At 37.4% G+C, this 16,251-nt stretch overlaps 1 protein-coding gene across 2 annotated transcripts in view; it reads left to right on the plus strand.

The window, feature by feature from the left end:
• GLIS3 (GLIS family zinc finger 3) overlaps positions 1-16,251 on the plus strand; it is a 484,272-nt gene that overhangs the window by 364,148 nt on the left and 103,873 nt on the right. For both annotated transcript variants that reach the window (XM_011937348.1, XM_011937349.1), the window contains 2 exons: positions 8,305-8,466; positions 13,017-13,127. In XM_011937348.1, coding sequence (XP_011792738.1) covers positions 8,305-8,466; positions 13,017-13,127 — 273 coding nt within the window. The remainder of the gene's footprint in view (positions 1-8,304; positions 8,467-13,016; positions 13,128-16,251) is intronic.

Consider the following 16,251-nt stretch of genomic DNA (forward strand, 5'->3'; position numbering starts at 1 on the left):
AGCCAGGATGGTCTCGATCTCCTAACCTCGTGATCCGCCCATCTCGGCCTCCCAAAGTGCTGGGATTACAGGCTTGAGCCACCGCGCCCGGCCATCTGCATGTATGTCTATCTCCTGCAACACATTATGAGCGCAGGAAAGGTAAGATGAAAACCAATGTTACTTTTGCAGAGCCTAATGAAGTACTCATTGTGCGAGAAACTCAATATGTGCATGGTCTGCATGGAGGAGGTCACTTGGTATACTGCTGTACTTAGAGTTTGAAATAATTCTTTTCTTTAATATAGAGTAGTAAAACATCTGAGCACTGCTTTTATTTGTATGCTTTATACTTCATAGAAGTATTATGCTTATATATTATAGATACATGTACATGGGTTATACCTGGCTACATGGTGATCAGAAACACAGGTACACAGAAAATTAAATACTTTGGTTGCTTTTAGCTGTTTCTATGGTTTGAGTATGATACCTGGAGTTCATATGTTGAAAATTTGGTCCCCCTCTATGTATCAGTGCTGAGAGGTGGGCCTTAAAAAGTGGCTGGATTGTTAAGAGGAATTAATGCTGCTCCCGTGAGCCTGGGCTAATTGTCACAGGAGTGAGTGAGTTCTCACTCTAGTGGGACTGCACTAGTTGTCTCCAAAGCAGGCTGTTGTAAAGTGAGGTCACCTCTTGTGTTCCATCCCCTTTTCTCACATGCCAACTTCCCCTTTGGCTCTTCTGCCATGATATGACACAGTATGAAAGCCCTCAGCAAATGCTGCTGCCGTGCCCTCGGAATTCTCAGTCTTCTGAACTGTGAGTTAAATAAACCTCTATTTTTTATAAATTACCCAGTCTGTGGTATTCAGTTCTAGCAACAGAAGATGGACTAAGATAGGTATGTTTATGCAGAGCTAATTACATAGTCATAAAACGTATTTGCTCTACTGGCATGTTATCAAATGCATTTTTTGTTGTTTGTCAACCCCTGAAGTATACATGCTCTTGTGGATATGTATTCACAGATTGAATGAAATCAATACTAATAAACAACAGCAGCAACAAAAACTTATTGTTGTGTTTACATAACCTCCAGACAACCAGTTTTCATTATTTACCCACTCACAGAAACAATTATTCACTTGAAATTGTAGTTTTCTGGCATTGTATTGGTATAACATGAATAATACATGATACCTTATATGTGTAGAATAGCTAGAGAGGGCCATATGATATGTCTTAAGTATCAATGTTGCACTGTGAATATTCTTTTTCCAGTCATGGTATAATACCCATGATGAGGTTCCATTTGTCCTCAGATCCTTTCAATTGTTACAAACCAGACACTTGATAATTTCCACAAAAATTTAATATGGTTCAAATGTTGCAACAGGAATAACATATTTCTCTCTACATTGTCTTGTGGCTTCTTGAAAAGTTTTTTTCATTTTCATTTTTTAAGTTGAACTCTCATTAAATTTGCTACCTCATTTCAAAGACTCTTTTAGGAATCAGCTGCTTACTCATGACCCAAATGTTAAAAAGCAACATATTCCTTTAAACCAATAAGAAACGTGTATGTACTGTCCATTTCAGTAAACCTTGTTTTATACAGATTTCTTCTTCAAAAATAAGCAGCACAAGAAGCCAGGAAGTTGTATTTATGAGCTAGTTAATAGGCCCATTTTGTACACCAGAATAATAAGGAAAAACATAGTAATTTGAGTCTCTTTATTACAGTTTAGGAAAACATTACAGAAAGAGTTTGATATTAATTCTACAAAAATTTTAATAATTCCAGATAATCTGGGTAAATGAGGACTGTAGGCCACTTCAGAATGCCAGATGTCAGATGACTGGCACGCACTCAGTGAGTGATTGACTCATTGAGACCAAAGTGTCACAGCCTTTTCTCCCCTCCTCCTGCCCCAGCCAAACCTAGGGTCAGGGAAACTTGGAAGATTGTTGTAGGAAATGCAAGTGCAAATCTGTTTAGATACTTGCAAACTTTGGAAACTCAGTTTGGGTTACACTGATTCCCCTGAAGTTAAGAGGACTCTCAAATTAACCAGGGACAACCTTATCACAACTTTAAATAAATTTCCAGTGAGGCTGTTATTACTCTGGGTAGAACCTTTGAAATGTTATAAAATCAGGTATTACCTTTTACCAAACCAAAGGGAAACCCAGTAACTCCTGAGTACAGTGCTCTGTTAAGGACAAGAGGGTGATTTGACTGCAACATGAGTAAAATCACAAAGCAAGAATATATAGGGGCATGTTCTCTGTCCCCGTTGTGGAGTTATTAGTCTGAACAAACCAAGAAGCAGAAGGAATTCCCTGTTATTCCACACAATCGATTCATGAATTAGATACTTTTTAAAAGCCTCAAAACATTTGAATGATTTTCTTTTTCTCCCTTATGTAGCACTTTCTACAAACTGATGTAAATATTAAGATTTGCTAGAGCATCTAGTACTATTAAGAATGCACTGGAAGCAGAAACCAGAGTGGCATGAGGTGACCTGTATGTCCAAATGTGAAGTCCGCAGAAGGAGAAACAAAATCCGATGGCCCCAGTGTGCTTCTGCAGTCTTTCTTGTGATTCTTGGTCCTTCTTTTCTGACTTTTCTTCTACTTTTTTTTTTCCCTGTTATCTTCCCACTTAAATTTTAAAATTAGATTTAACTGTTTCACAACCTAAGGTGTGAAACTGCCACAGTTTGGTTCTTTCTTTTCTTCTTTTATTTATTTTCTAGTTCTTTTGTTTATTTTACTTCTTCTTTTTAAAATCCCACAAAACTATGCCTTTTTGAGATTAGGGTGACCTAATGATCCCTAGAATGTTGCTCCTCAAAGTGTAACCTTCAAACATTCACCATTTAGAAGTATCACCTGGGAGATTGTTAGAAATGCAGGATCTCAGGTCCCACCTAGCCCTAGTGAGGCAGAGTCTGTACTTTAACAAGTCTCCCAGGTGAAGATGGGAAGCAGTGGTCTAGAAAGAAGCTTCCAGAACTAAATCCCAGCTGAATTCATGTGTCAAATTTCTCACCTCTCCTCAAGTGTGTGAGGTGGCCCTTTGACCATCTTTTTCTGAGTCACAGAAGTCATCTTTCATATACAGCTTTTGAAGGTACATGCTTGATTCAAGTGGACTTGAACTCTTGGACTTATTGTGGAAGTCCCTTTGACAGTACCTGCAGGATTAGAAATATTTGCTGATCCTCCTGCCCATGCATTTCTTCTCTGTTATCTTTGGGCTGTATGTGGAGATGTGAACTGGCATATACTTCATCAGTCAGTTCTTGCTGCGTATCTTAGCATCAGCCATCACTAATGGGATTAATTGGTCTTAATTGACGGAATTGTGAAAGTGTGTACCTCCCAGAGTTGTAAACACTAAGCCTTAATTCAAATCAAATGTATATTTTAAAAAGCATGTCCGGCATCATAGACTTCTTTCTGTTTGGGTTTAGTTGACATTAGCAATGGTATGGAAACCTGATCAGGAAAGGTTTGCTGTTATTACTGCTTTGAATATGAACTTATGCTTCTCAGCACTCTAAGTAGCTGATTAGGGGAGGGAGTAATATTCTACTTAATTATTGGTTACACATATGGAATAAATCCTATTTTAATGGTGTCTAATGAGCCTTTCATTTTTAGAACCTTACACAAAAGCCTCTAATAGAAAGGGAAAGTAATATTTCAAAGGTCATCTTAATGCCACTTAATGTCAACAATCCGTAATCAAGCCAATATATATAGATGGTGATTACAGTCCAGCTACGATTCTTTAAATATAAAATAATCTAAATTAGCAAAGTGGTACAAGCTAAGGTTCTTTAGGTTTGCAATAACTTAAACTTTCTAATTAAAGTTTGTTGCTTGAAAACAGCCTCAGAGTTAAAGAAATCCTTCTCAGAGTGAGGCTTCATTCAATGCAGTATTTTCAAGACCCATGAGTGTAAGTTCTATCACCTAACAGTTTCATGCACCGTTCCCATATGTGTCCGCAAAGCCACTGAAATGTGCAAACAGAAAATGATGGCTCCCCTTCTGTGCTTTTGCTCAACAAGGGAATGTAATGGGCAGAAGTATGGGATGTTTTATTGGTCAGAAGGCCACCGAGGGAACTTGGGGGCACACCTATTTCAGAACCAGACATCTGCCTAGTGGCAGATTAAAAAGTTGGGAATTTAAAGAGTCTCCAGTAGGAGATGGAGATTCTGAGATTTTGTCCTTTTTGCCCCGCTCTGGAATGGAGATGCCTTTTCCATTCTAGGGTGGTCGCTGCTACACTAGTCCACATGACCCTTGTCTGAATTAGAAATGGGTAAATTCTGCAAAATGCTTTACTTTTATCACAAGATTTTCATCAATAAATGAACAGTGATCACAGTATGAATGGCATTCCCTAACTCACCTGCTCACACTGTAGTAGTGTTCATCAGAATATCAGAATCTTCTGAAGGGCTTGTTAGCAGTCAGATGACTGGACCTCACTCCCAGCATTCTGATTCTATAGGTCTGGGGTCAGAGAATGTGTAGATCTGACACGTTCCCAGGTGCTGCCAATGTTGCTGGTCTAGGGACCCCATCTTTGAGAAACACTCCTCAGGGGTGCATCAGTATGTAACCTGCCCAGTCGTACACATGACCTTGCTTTCATGCACAAAGGGCTTACTCAGTATTTGCTGGGAAAAAATAATGCTATTTAGATAAAATTACTAACATAGGGGAAATTTTCTAGCAAGGAGCTTGGTATGCTGAATGCACACCAGGCCCCTTTTCCACCATTGCTGCTCCCCACACTGTCACCCTGCATTTGTCTCCCTTGTGCTCTATTCAGCCATCTTCTGTTTCCCCCTTGGATTCTGAGAGTTTGCGTGTTTCTCTTGTTTTCCTGTTCGTAGTCTGTTTTTGAACCTCGGGCAAACTCTGGCCTGATCATTCAGTCATGTGTCACTAAGTCCTGGGCTCATGGTTCTATAGTTTGTCCAGGAAGCAGAAGATCTGAAAATAGGATATTGTTCAATTTGGGTAGGTGTTGTCCAGTGGCAGTGACACCAGCAGTTAGTTAATGATTTGGACCTTGGATCTCAGGATGGGCTTGAACTTAGGAACCTCGATGAGAAAGCATCTGGCCAAACCCAAGGAAACACTCCTAATGTTCCATGCTTCCCTAAGCGTAGATGTCAGTTTACAAGGTGAGACTTGCTTCCTCATTAAAGATCTGGAAAACATGAAAAAAATAAGAAGGATAAAAGGCATCCATTTGCCCAAACAGTCAAAGAATCTAATTTTGGTATATTTTATAGCAGTCTTTTATAAGCCTACCTAAATGTTGTTTTATTTTAAATGCATTTGCATTTAATTGAACTTATAAATCTAGGGGTAAAACTGCCTGAGGGAGGGGAAGTTCTTGTGATGAATTACAGGGTTGTTCCCATAATAAATGATGATGATTCAGGATAAAATTGTTTGCTTTCAAGTTTCATCCAGACACCATTAGAGAAATGAATAGCACCTCCTTTCTCTTTCGGCAGAATTGTCAATGTGACAAGTTCATTCCGGTGTGGTGCCCTGCACACTCCTGTGAGGAGCTGGATATTTGGTGCCTCACCAAGGCATTTATTAATCCTTTAGTGTGTGATTTTACTGGTCTTGGGTTCTATGGTTCCTGCAAGTGAATTCTTCAACAAGAGTGAGTTGGGGGTGTATGTTATGAGCCCCTGACTACATGAAATTGCCTTTCTTCTTCTGCCTTTATTCATACAACATAATGAGGTCAAACTCTTCATTCATAAACTTTTCCCCTGAGAATACTGTAATGCTATTCTATTGTCTTCTGCCCTTTCTTGTTACAGAGGAAACATCATCTGATATCAACTGGATTTTGATTATTTTACAGATAATCTTTTTGTTGTAATTTTCAGTCTGGGTGCCTATATTTTCCTCTGTCCTTGCTATTTGAAAATGGTCAAGATGTTCTGAGATATTGTTCATTTTGCACTGATTTGCTTGGAATCCAGTAAGCCCTTTGGTCTTTGATTATTGCTTCTGTTAAGAGTAATAACAGCAATGAGTTGAGTTTTAACTGAATATTTAAGTGGACATTTAACTGGAAAGACTTGGAAATGGTATTCTTACATATAGTTTATGTCTTATCAAGTGAACAGTTTGAATTAGTCAGGGACATGTCTTGGATCCTTCTAATCCCTCTATGGTAGAACTAGGGATGTTGTTTTATCCTGTACTCACAGAAACCTCATTAATCTTATTCTAAAGTAGTTATCCACTCTCATCCTGGTGCTGAAACAATGCAGCTTTCTCTCAGACCAAGATCTGAGGCGACTGTGGAACAGAGTGGATATGGGGCCTACTCAGGTTTGGGTACGTGCCCCTGGAGCTGGCCCCAAAATGGAATCCACCCTACAAAAGAGCCTTGCTAGGAACTAGGCTACAGACTTGGCGTGTCTAAAACCGCAAGCTCATTTCAGACCTAAGTGTGGTCCACCAGGTGATTCCAAGTCAAATAAACTGAGCTCCAAGAGTTTTCTCTGAGTCGTCATTCAAAGAGAACCCTAAAAACAGAGGTTTGGTCAGCAGAGGCCTCTTAGCTATGAGTTGGGGCTTAATTTTTTAGCCCCTTTATTCTTAAATTTGAGAGTCACTTGAAAAGCTGCAGAAATGAGCCCCTTAACTCCTCTCTCCCTCTAGTGACGTTTCCTTTCACTCTGCTGAAAAAGTAGTTGGCTTCGTCAGCATTCATCTTCTGCTCAGGCTAAATTTATTTTTATGTGAAATAGAAATCAGGAAAACACCAAAATTATTTTAAGCAAAATATCAAAATTGAAATAAACCAACATATGTCTGTGAAACATGTATAACTCTCAATCAAAAATAAGTACAACTTTCATAAATTTCTTAAAATACTCCAGCATGCAAAATCTGGACAACTTAAATAGATGGAGTTATGACATGTTTAATTATTTTTTTTTACTTAGTTCATCCTTTACTTAAAGATGAGAATTCAAATAACCAAAACCTGGCTGGCTCTAGATCATTCTGTTGTGAACAATGTCCTCTACCTTCTATTATCGTAAGTAAGAGAGCCAAAGAGTTTTATAAAACTTCTTGCAGCAAGGTTAAGTTATACCTGCTAATTTTGAATGGGAACCATCTGGAACTTACCTTCCTTTGGTACACACTCTCACCCCACTGCATTTCTCTATAAGAAGTGAGGCTTCTTAATTGCTTTAAATGTATTATGCTTCGTTCCAGTAGGTTTTCCATATTTCTCCGTTTCCCTTCCAGTGAGAACTCAAATGGGATTAAAACTGTCTAAGTAACATAAATATTCTGGAACTTAGCATCGAAGAGAGAGTTAAAAGATAAATCCCCATCTTACCTTTATGCTTCATTTATAGGCTTTCTCTAACACGTTTTCTTTATTAGATTGTTACTTCAAGGATTGGAATCACTTTGACCCTATTAATAGTAGCTGATATTTTGCCCTCAGAAGACATTGAGTAAATATTACTGTCAATAAATACTATTAACAAACCAGTGACACATTTATTGAAATCTTAAGTCTTTTATCTTCTTTTCCTCATGAATTAGATAACAAAATGTCTAAAATTAAAAAAGGATTAAAGTATTTATTTGGAAAATGATTTCGCATATTTGGCTTCCTTTATAAAAGTGTGTTAAAAACTTTATCTCATTAGCCTTGTCATTACCATATACATTAACATGGTCACTCTTTTGAGGGTTGGAAAAACTTACAAATATAGTTAAGGAAATGTATGATCATATTGATCTAGTGCACGCATGTCTTTTTCATCCTGGACTCTCAGATCGTCAATTCTCCTTTTTCTCATATATCACTCTGATTTTTTCTTATTAATTTATTAGTTGTCAGAAAGTTTCTTCTTTTCCAGTTCCTTCAATTTAGACCAATTTGGAAATGGAAAAGTGTGTTAATTTTTAATAAATCTTTAAGACACACATTACTGTATTTTTATTAACAGAGCCAGATGGCTCACAGTGAATTTTCTCTGACATAAGTAATCACAGAAATCAGTTTGGGACCCAAATCTGGTACAGAAAGTGGCATGTATATTCAGTGGAAAAATGCAGTTCATGTAAACATTTGGATATTTTTAGGAGCAATATTTATTAATGTTTGGATTTGATTTTATTTTATCATTTTCACCAAAGTACAAACTAAGGACATTTTCTTTTTCCTGTCCCCCAGACTCAAATATCCAGGGTTCTTCTCAACAACCAAAAATTGTTTTCTTTTTGCAGTTTGAAGGTTGCAAGAAGGCCTTTTCAAGACTTGAAAATCTCAAGATCCACTTGCGGAGCCACACAGGCGAGAAGCCGTATTTGTGCCAGCATCCGGGTTGTCAGAAGGCCTTCAGTAACTCCAGCGACCGCGCCAAACACCAGCGGACGCATCTGGACACTGTAAGAATGGCAGGAGCTTTCCAGTTTCCAACCCAGAACCTGGTGTGAGGAAGTGCCTGCTTGATAGTGGGCTGGTGAAGTGTTTGCTTTATGGTCTGCAGGTTACAGGGACAATGCCAAGGGCAGCAGTGGAGCCTGGTAAAAGGCCAGATGGGGCCCTATTTGGCTGTTCCATTTTTCTGTAGTACCAGGTTATTCTAAATATTACAACCTCCTGGGACAAAAGGGTGACTTGGTCACTGCTGTGTACAAAGCAAAAGCAGTTTAGGGGCTGTCATGTAGTGGATTTTAGTACAGAGAGTGATCAGTAGAGACAGCATTAAAATCAGTATTCAGATATCAAGTTGGTAATGTATGCTATTGCTAGGAATATGAAGCAGTTTTTGTTTGTTTTTCTTTGTTTTTTTTCTACCCTGGTTCTTTTCCTCTTGACATAGAACTTTGCGGCTGGAATGATTTTCAAGAGTGAATTTGGCCCTTTGCTTTAGAAACCACCTGGTGTTTTCACCTTCAACTGATCTAAGAAGAAACAGCGAATCTTTCCCAAGAGTTCAGTTTCCTCATGCTTTCTATCTGTTAACAGCCACATATTCTTTGACATCAGCCCCATGAGAACAATTGATTTTCATTATTGCACCCTTAACTCCCTTAATGCTACAACATTTTGCTCATTCCCAAATGCCTTTTCTATGATTCTTGTCTGTTATTTTCTCAATTACGTTGATAGCCCTCCTTTGCATTTCCCAGGTTTTGATGCCATTTTCCTTATACTAGGCCAGGTAGACTCTATGTAATTTCACTTTGCTTAACAAAGCCATCAGGATAAGTGTATTATACACATCATAGATCTCTTATCCCACATTCTTGCAAATAATGTATTCATGACAGTACTTTTTCGGTGTTAACATTCTGATGTCTATTATTAAACTACACTAGAGTTTGAATTTTGAAAAGATACTGTTATTTCTACACACCTTCTCATACATATTTAAGATCCTTCTGATGTTATAGTTGACATATTTATTAAATTTTATATTAGTCTCTATTAGTCATATTCATAGAAGTCATTTTAGCTATATGTCACGTAACCTTTCTAAACAGAATTATCCCCGAATATGCATAAATGTGATGGTTTGCCTAGTAAATATCTCCAATATAGTTAGAGCAGCATGGGTGTAGGATGGACCCAGTTTCTACTCTACCTGAATTCAGTGATTTTAGGGCCAATAAAATAGAATACTATGAATAAATGTGGTGAATAGTGGGCTTTTTCTAAGTAGAAAAAAAAAAAAAGAATAAATTGTGTTAAAATGCCCTATTTTGTTGTATCTAAAATGCTCTTGGTGGGATCAAACAAATTTTCCAATTTGTCATTAATCTTTATCATGGAAGAATGAACATTTATGAGACAAGATTGTCTTGAGAAATTGCTTCTACTCCACCTAGTTATCTGTGGTTAGAAAGAACTATTGTGAGGCTAAGTGTTACGGTTTCGCACTGGCCTCCTTTGCTTGGAGCTAATTTTAGCTAATCAAACTAAGAGCATTTTCAGAAATCATTTTGGAATAAAAATATATATCTTTTTAAAAAAACGTTTGAGGAAAACTACCTAATACAGTGATTTCCCGATTTTTATTAATGCAATAGCTTTTAAAACTCAGCTATTTTGGTTTTTTTGGAAAAATTATTTCTCTATTAAATATTTTTAAATCATCATTTTTTCTTTTAAGCTCCAAACTAGCTCCTGTTTAAACTTTTACTACATTTAACAAATTAGTAAACTCTTTTAAAATCCTATAGAAACCATACACTTGATTTTAAAAACAAACTGTACTTGCTTGAAGAATTTATTTAAATTTAGGTCCTTGTTCCCTTTCATTAAGCACTCCTTATGCTAATACTGTCAGAATTTTGGATAAAGTATCTTTCTTCAACTAAGTGGATTCCTTATTTGTAGAAAAAATGGTTTTCCCATAAAGATTACTGAGTTCCTAATTCTAATCCTTAATAGTTGTATTAATTAATTTCTTTATTAGCATCTTAATATCTAGACAGGGAAAGTAATTGTACAGTACAGGTGGAAAATAACAAAATATATAGTTGGATGAAGTGTAGCATGCTAGTTAAAGCTTAGATAACCTGAGATAAAATGACGGGTGCAGCAGTACTACTTAGATCAGTCCCTGACATTGCTATTTTGGCATACCAGTCCCTCGCTGGTGGCTGACAACAAGAGAAGAAAGTGAAGGTCAGCTGAGAGGAACAGTGAGTGTGTAGTCAAGCTTTCTCCAAGAACATCTCAAAATCAAATAGAAAACTGGGCACGGTGGCTCACATCTATAATCTCAGCACTTTGGAAGGCCGACGTGGGTGGATCACCTGAGGTCAGGAGTTCAAGACCAGCCTGGCCAACATGGCGAAACCCCATCTCTACTAAAAACACAAAATTAGCTAGGCCATGGTGGCGCATACCTGTAATCCCAGCTACCTGGGAGGCTGAGGCAGGAGAATCTCTTGAACCCGGGAGGCGGAGGTTGCGGTTAGGGTTAGGGTTAAGATCGTGCCATTGCACTCCAGCCTAGATGACAGAGTGATACTTTGTCTCAAAAAAAAAAAAAAAAGAAATCAAATAGAAAATGACATTACCAACCTAAATTGTAGTGATCATGGTAATAATAATGGCATCAATGTATATAATTTGTTAATAGTCATCAAGCCTTTTGTACATGTAACATCTCCTCTAATGCTCAAAGCACAAGCTTTTACGATGGGATTGCCAGTAAAGATCTTAGCTAGTTGCGCTCCTGAAGCCAGGGCAGGGTGGGGAAGGCTAGTGCAAGAAGGCTATGCGAATTCAGAAAAGATTCCCAAGTTAAAGAAAATCTTTGCTCACTCAGTAGAAACTAACTGGCAAGTGACTTTAGCCAATAATCTCACTGTTTTGTAGAAACCATGAGATATCGAGAACCTGGTTTATCCATTGTTCACTTTTAGATCCCTAATCTGAAACCCAGTGCCGAGCACATCCCAGAAGCATACTTCTGAGTGATTCAACCAACCAGACAAACAGTCAGTCAGTCAATGAACACAGCAGATATCAAACATAGAATTCAAGTTTGGTATGTCAAATTAAATTATATATTCATGATTTAACCTTGTTCTTGGAATCAAAAATGACACACAAAAAAGGAGTGAACCATAAATATGGCTTCTAGCAGGTCAAATAATGTAATCCACTTATTTGTTGGCTCACAGAATGACACACATGCACATAAAAACAGAAGCAACAATAAAATCAGATTAGTCAGATGATGATGATTATTATTATTTTACTATTACAAGTTTCTAGAGCAAGAATCCCGAGACAGGGTTTCAGGTCTGTTCCTTACATTTCACATCATACAAGCACAGCTCTAATACCTTACTTGATGAGACTCTAAGCAGATCAGTTACTATTAATATATGTTATAAACACAGTTAATCCTGTGATTTTTAAATTTTTCATTTCTTGAAAAAGCAGAAGATTTTGATTTATCTCACAACTGAAGAGTCATAGCCTCAAACCTTTGATAAGTTTAAGGGTCATAACAGTAGGAATAAGTGCTGAAATGTGAATGGGTGTGAGCTGCTGTTACTCATTCATTTCTATTATGTACCGAGCACGAGGGGTACAAAAATTTAAACATGCCAGGCATGGTGGCGCACACCTTTAATCCCTGCTACTCAGGAGGCTGAGGCAGGGGAATCACTTGAACCCAGGAGGCAGAGGTTGCAGTGAGCCGAGATTTCATCACTGTACTCCAGCCTGAGCGACAAGAACAAAACAACATCTTAAAAAAAAAAAAAAAAAAAAGAGCCTAGACTCAGCCTTAAGCACCATACCTCACATCTCCCAGGAGCATGGGGGAATTGAAATAGCCAAAATGTATGTTCTGATTGCAGTCAGCCAAGAGCTTATTCACTTAAGTCAGGCTCAACACCAGGACACCTCTGCAACTAATAATATTAATGCTTCTCTGGATGATTTTTCACGTGTCTGTTTGAAACCTACTGTCTCTTACTCACTTTACACTAATTTTCTCTTCTTAATTCTCTCCCTTTCTCTTCTGAATCAGGTTTCTTCTGAAAAATACCCAGCTTTTTTCTGGACTTTACTACAGCTTCTTTACCTGAACCCTTAAAGAATATGTGTTTACTAGTTTCTGACAGTACCAAAGATTATTCTCAGGGAAACATAACTGTAAGTATGACTAGAGATGCTTACTAATAATTTCCACATTAAAAAGTGCCACAAGCGGTTTTGTGGTTAGAGTGTACACTAAAGCAATCTCTTAGAAATCATCTCTTTGTTTCTTGAAAGTTTACCCTTATCTTAACCATCATGCAAAGTTACTAGACTTTGTAATTAAAATGCATGAGTATTAGCTAGCATTTCACATCAGTGAATTGGTAACAGTTCATGCTCTGAAGTCAATAGTCTTTGAGTGAAACATTCCCCAGTTACCTTTATGATTTAACCACAGCTGTTTCTTTCTTTCTTTCTCATTTAGAAACCTTATGCTTGTCAAATTCCAGGATGTACCAAACGCTACACAGACCCAAGTTCCCTAAGAAAGCATGTGAAGGCACATTCTTCCAAAGATCAACAAGCAAGGAAAAAGGTAATTTTAAAAGAGAATCTTCTAGTCGGGAAAAGCATGTTCAAATTATTCTTGTAGTACACGAAGCTTCGGCAGGGCACTTGAAATTCTTATACTTCTCATGGTGTAACCTGCTTTAGACCGTTTGAGGAGGTAAGTCTCCCATGAAGTAACAGCGAGGCTACGGTTTGCATAGCTGATATAGCTATGCGAATTTCTGGGGAAGGCTTGTATAATAGGAATCAGAGAAAAGTAAGGAAGGTCCCTCAAACTGGAAAGCAACAAAAAGCTTTTGTGGAAGTTAAGTTCAGATAGCTAAAGATAATTGAATTGGGAAAAACAACACCACAGAAATCCTTCTGGAAATAAGTACTTTTTTTTTGGCTAATAAAATATCAATTAGCCAAAATCGTGATGCTCTAATGAAGAAGGTAAGTAAGTCTCTAGGACAAGTAGAGAGCATTCTTTACGCTTAGAGAAAAAGCAGATTTCTGAATTTGTATGAAAATCTGAAAAAGGAATTGAACTTAAAATCACTTTGACATTAATGAGGGGTTAATGCATTTTCAAAGTTCATAAAAATCATAATATCTCAGATTTGGAAGAAATGTTAGAGACCAACCAGCCAGTCGACCTGGCTTGCTCTCCTAACTCCATAAGATGTCTAGCAAGTGGTTGACTGCACTGTGCTTCAACCCTTCCAGAGACAGAGAGCTTACTACCTTTCAAGGCATTTCCTAGTAACTAAGTTTTTACATTTTTGGATCAATGAGTATCTTCTATTCATGGCAGAAAACATATTGAGCTGACCTTGGCTTTGTGAGTGTTTCATTGGTATTGAGATGGGTTCTTGATTCATTTAAGGGCCCTTTATAACAAATTTAAGGGCAGTTTAAGACTCAATGTATTTCAAGTGATTGAACCCCATGGCAAGGGTTTTCAGGTCACCATGGCTTCTACTGAGAAATTTTGCATTCTTTCATGGTTTATAGGGATTTAACACTTTTATGTTGGGAAATGCTCTGTAGTCTTCTTGTTACTTGAGATTTTTTTTTCTTCCTTGAGAAGTGTTAGCATGGTGCCAGCCAAGGGTGCATATATGGAAAGAATTTGACCTTTTCCTTGTGAGTTAGAAAAATGCTCAGTAAGGGGGATTTGACAGATAGTCTTAATTGCATACAAACCCACTCTTGTAAGTTAATTGTTAAAATCATTTTCCCCTAGAAATATAGTTAAATTTCTTTAATTGGAATCCCAGTAAATTGATATCTGTGATCATTAGACAGACACTGGATTTGCTCTTGTGTTTCAGAAAAGCAAAGGAACTGCTAAGTTAATTAATAATGTAAATAAAGTGAGAAAGCATGTGCTTAATCTTCTTAAAATAACACACCCTTTTTGCATGGTATTAACTACTTTCAGCAGGACCACTGTCTGTTATTTTGTTATCATCTATATATACCTTATAAATTTGAATTAGTAAAAAAAAAAAAAAAAACACCTTCTAGATGAGGGGGTTTTCTTCCCCCTGAATCTGATCATTTTCTGCCTCCAAGTTGTCCAAATGTGTAAGGTTTTATTGTAATAGTGAATCTGTCATTAACATCGGAGAGTACCCTTGTAGAGATTAACAATTGTCATGGACATGAAAGAGTATCAGTCCCCTATCTAGACAAATAAGCAACACTGTAATGTTCAAGTTAAGAAGGTAACCTAGGTTGACAGTAATGGGATATTTTCAGGAATTATTAATGGTTTCTCCTGTTCAAACTTGATTTGTTTCAGCCTCTGTATAAAGAAAGAGTAGTTTCGATTGTGTGAGAGATTATTGAAGCACTAACTGAAAAAAGAAAACCAGATCTTGAGACTACAAAATATTATTTTACTGACAATTTGCAGACACCCATTTAACAAGCAATCTAAATAAACAAGGGTGTACTTTCAAGGAGCAGTATTGTAATCTCATGTCAAATATTGCAGTGTTATCTTAATTTTGTCTTATGTAAAAGAAGACCCTGTCTCTCAAGTGGCTTAGCTTTTGATGTTCACTGTTTTCTGCAAGTGGTTGAATTGGATTTCATTGACTTGTTGACTTGCATTGCGGAGCCCTTAGTGATAAGTTTGCAGTGTTTACTTTCCGATTTTAGCCTGTCTTTTTATCCAAAGATTTAAAAAATTCTTTATGAATCCATGATGGATTAATTTGTGGAAATTAAAATGATGAAAGTTGCTCCATCCAACAAAAAAAGGAAATGTCACTCCCGGGAGAAGCAGTTGCTAATAAACCAGAAACTAGTCAATCCATATTTCCAAATCTTGTGCTGATATACCAGTGTGTAATATTTACATGGTACAATGTTGTTACTAGACCTTGGAGAGATTCTAATTGCTCACTCACATTAGGACTTGGTATTTGAAATATTTCCTGGCAGCAATAAGAAAAAAAAAGAAACAATAAACCTTTTAAGGCAGAATTAAGATTATTTACGACTTTAATTAAAAATTGAAAACTGGCATCATTTCAAAAAAGCCTTTACAAAAATGCGAATTAATCAAAAATAACCATAAAAATCCCAAGGTGATAAAGGCACAGTGGAGTAATGGTCCTAGTCCTAGGGAATTGTTTTGTTGAAAAGAATAAAACCCTTTTCTGTCACACTCTGTTAGTCATGGACTTATTTAATATACCCTGCTTGCCTGCCTGCCTCTAATCCTCTTTGTAACCTCCCCCTAGACACTAAATGACATTATTTTGGTCTTAACGTTGCCAGTTTTATGAGTCCTACTGTGGCATCAGGGCCAGTGACAAGACACCCATAGCCATAGATAAATGCATGTGAGGAGAGGCAGGGATCTCATAAGTGATGCCCTGACCGTGGGCATGTGGCCCTTTCCCACACCTGTCGGATCCTGCTGAAAACCAGAAAAACCTGAAATCCCAACTAAACATTATTCAAGCTGTGAAGAGAAAGAAAAAGAAGAAGAAGAAAAAAACTCTTCTGCAAAGGAATGGGGATAATTTGGTTCATTGCATGCAGAAGAGTAACTTTTCTCTTTGCATAATTCGTGCACACCCACACATCCCATCAGCCGATGTACAGACTTCTTTCATGGAATGTGCTTTGCAGATCTCGAGTCCATTAAA

The sequence above is a fragment of the Colobus angolensis genome, unplaced genomic scaffold (assembly GCF_000951035.1).
Source record: "Colobus angolensis palliatus isolate OR3802 unplaced genomic scaffold, Cang.pa_1.0 Scaffold162, whole genome shotgun sequence".
Classification (NCBI taxonomy): Eukaryota; Metazoa; Chordata; class Mammalia; order Primates; family Cercopithecidae; genus Colobus; species Colobus angolensis.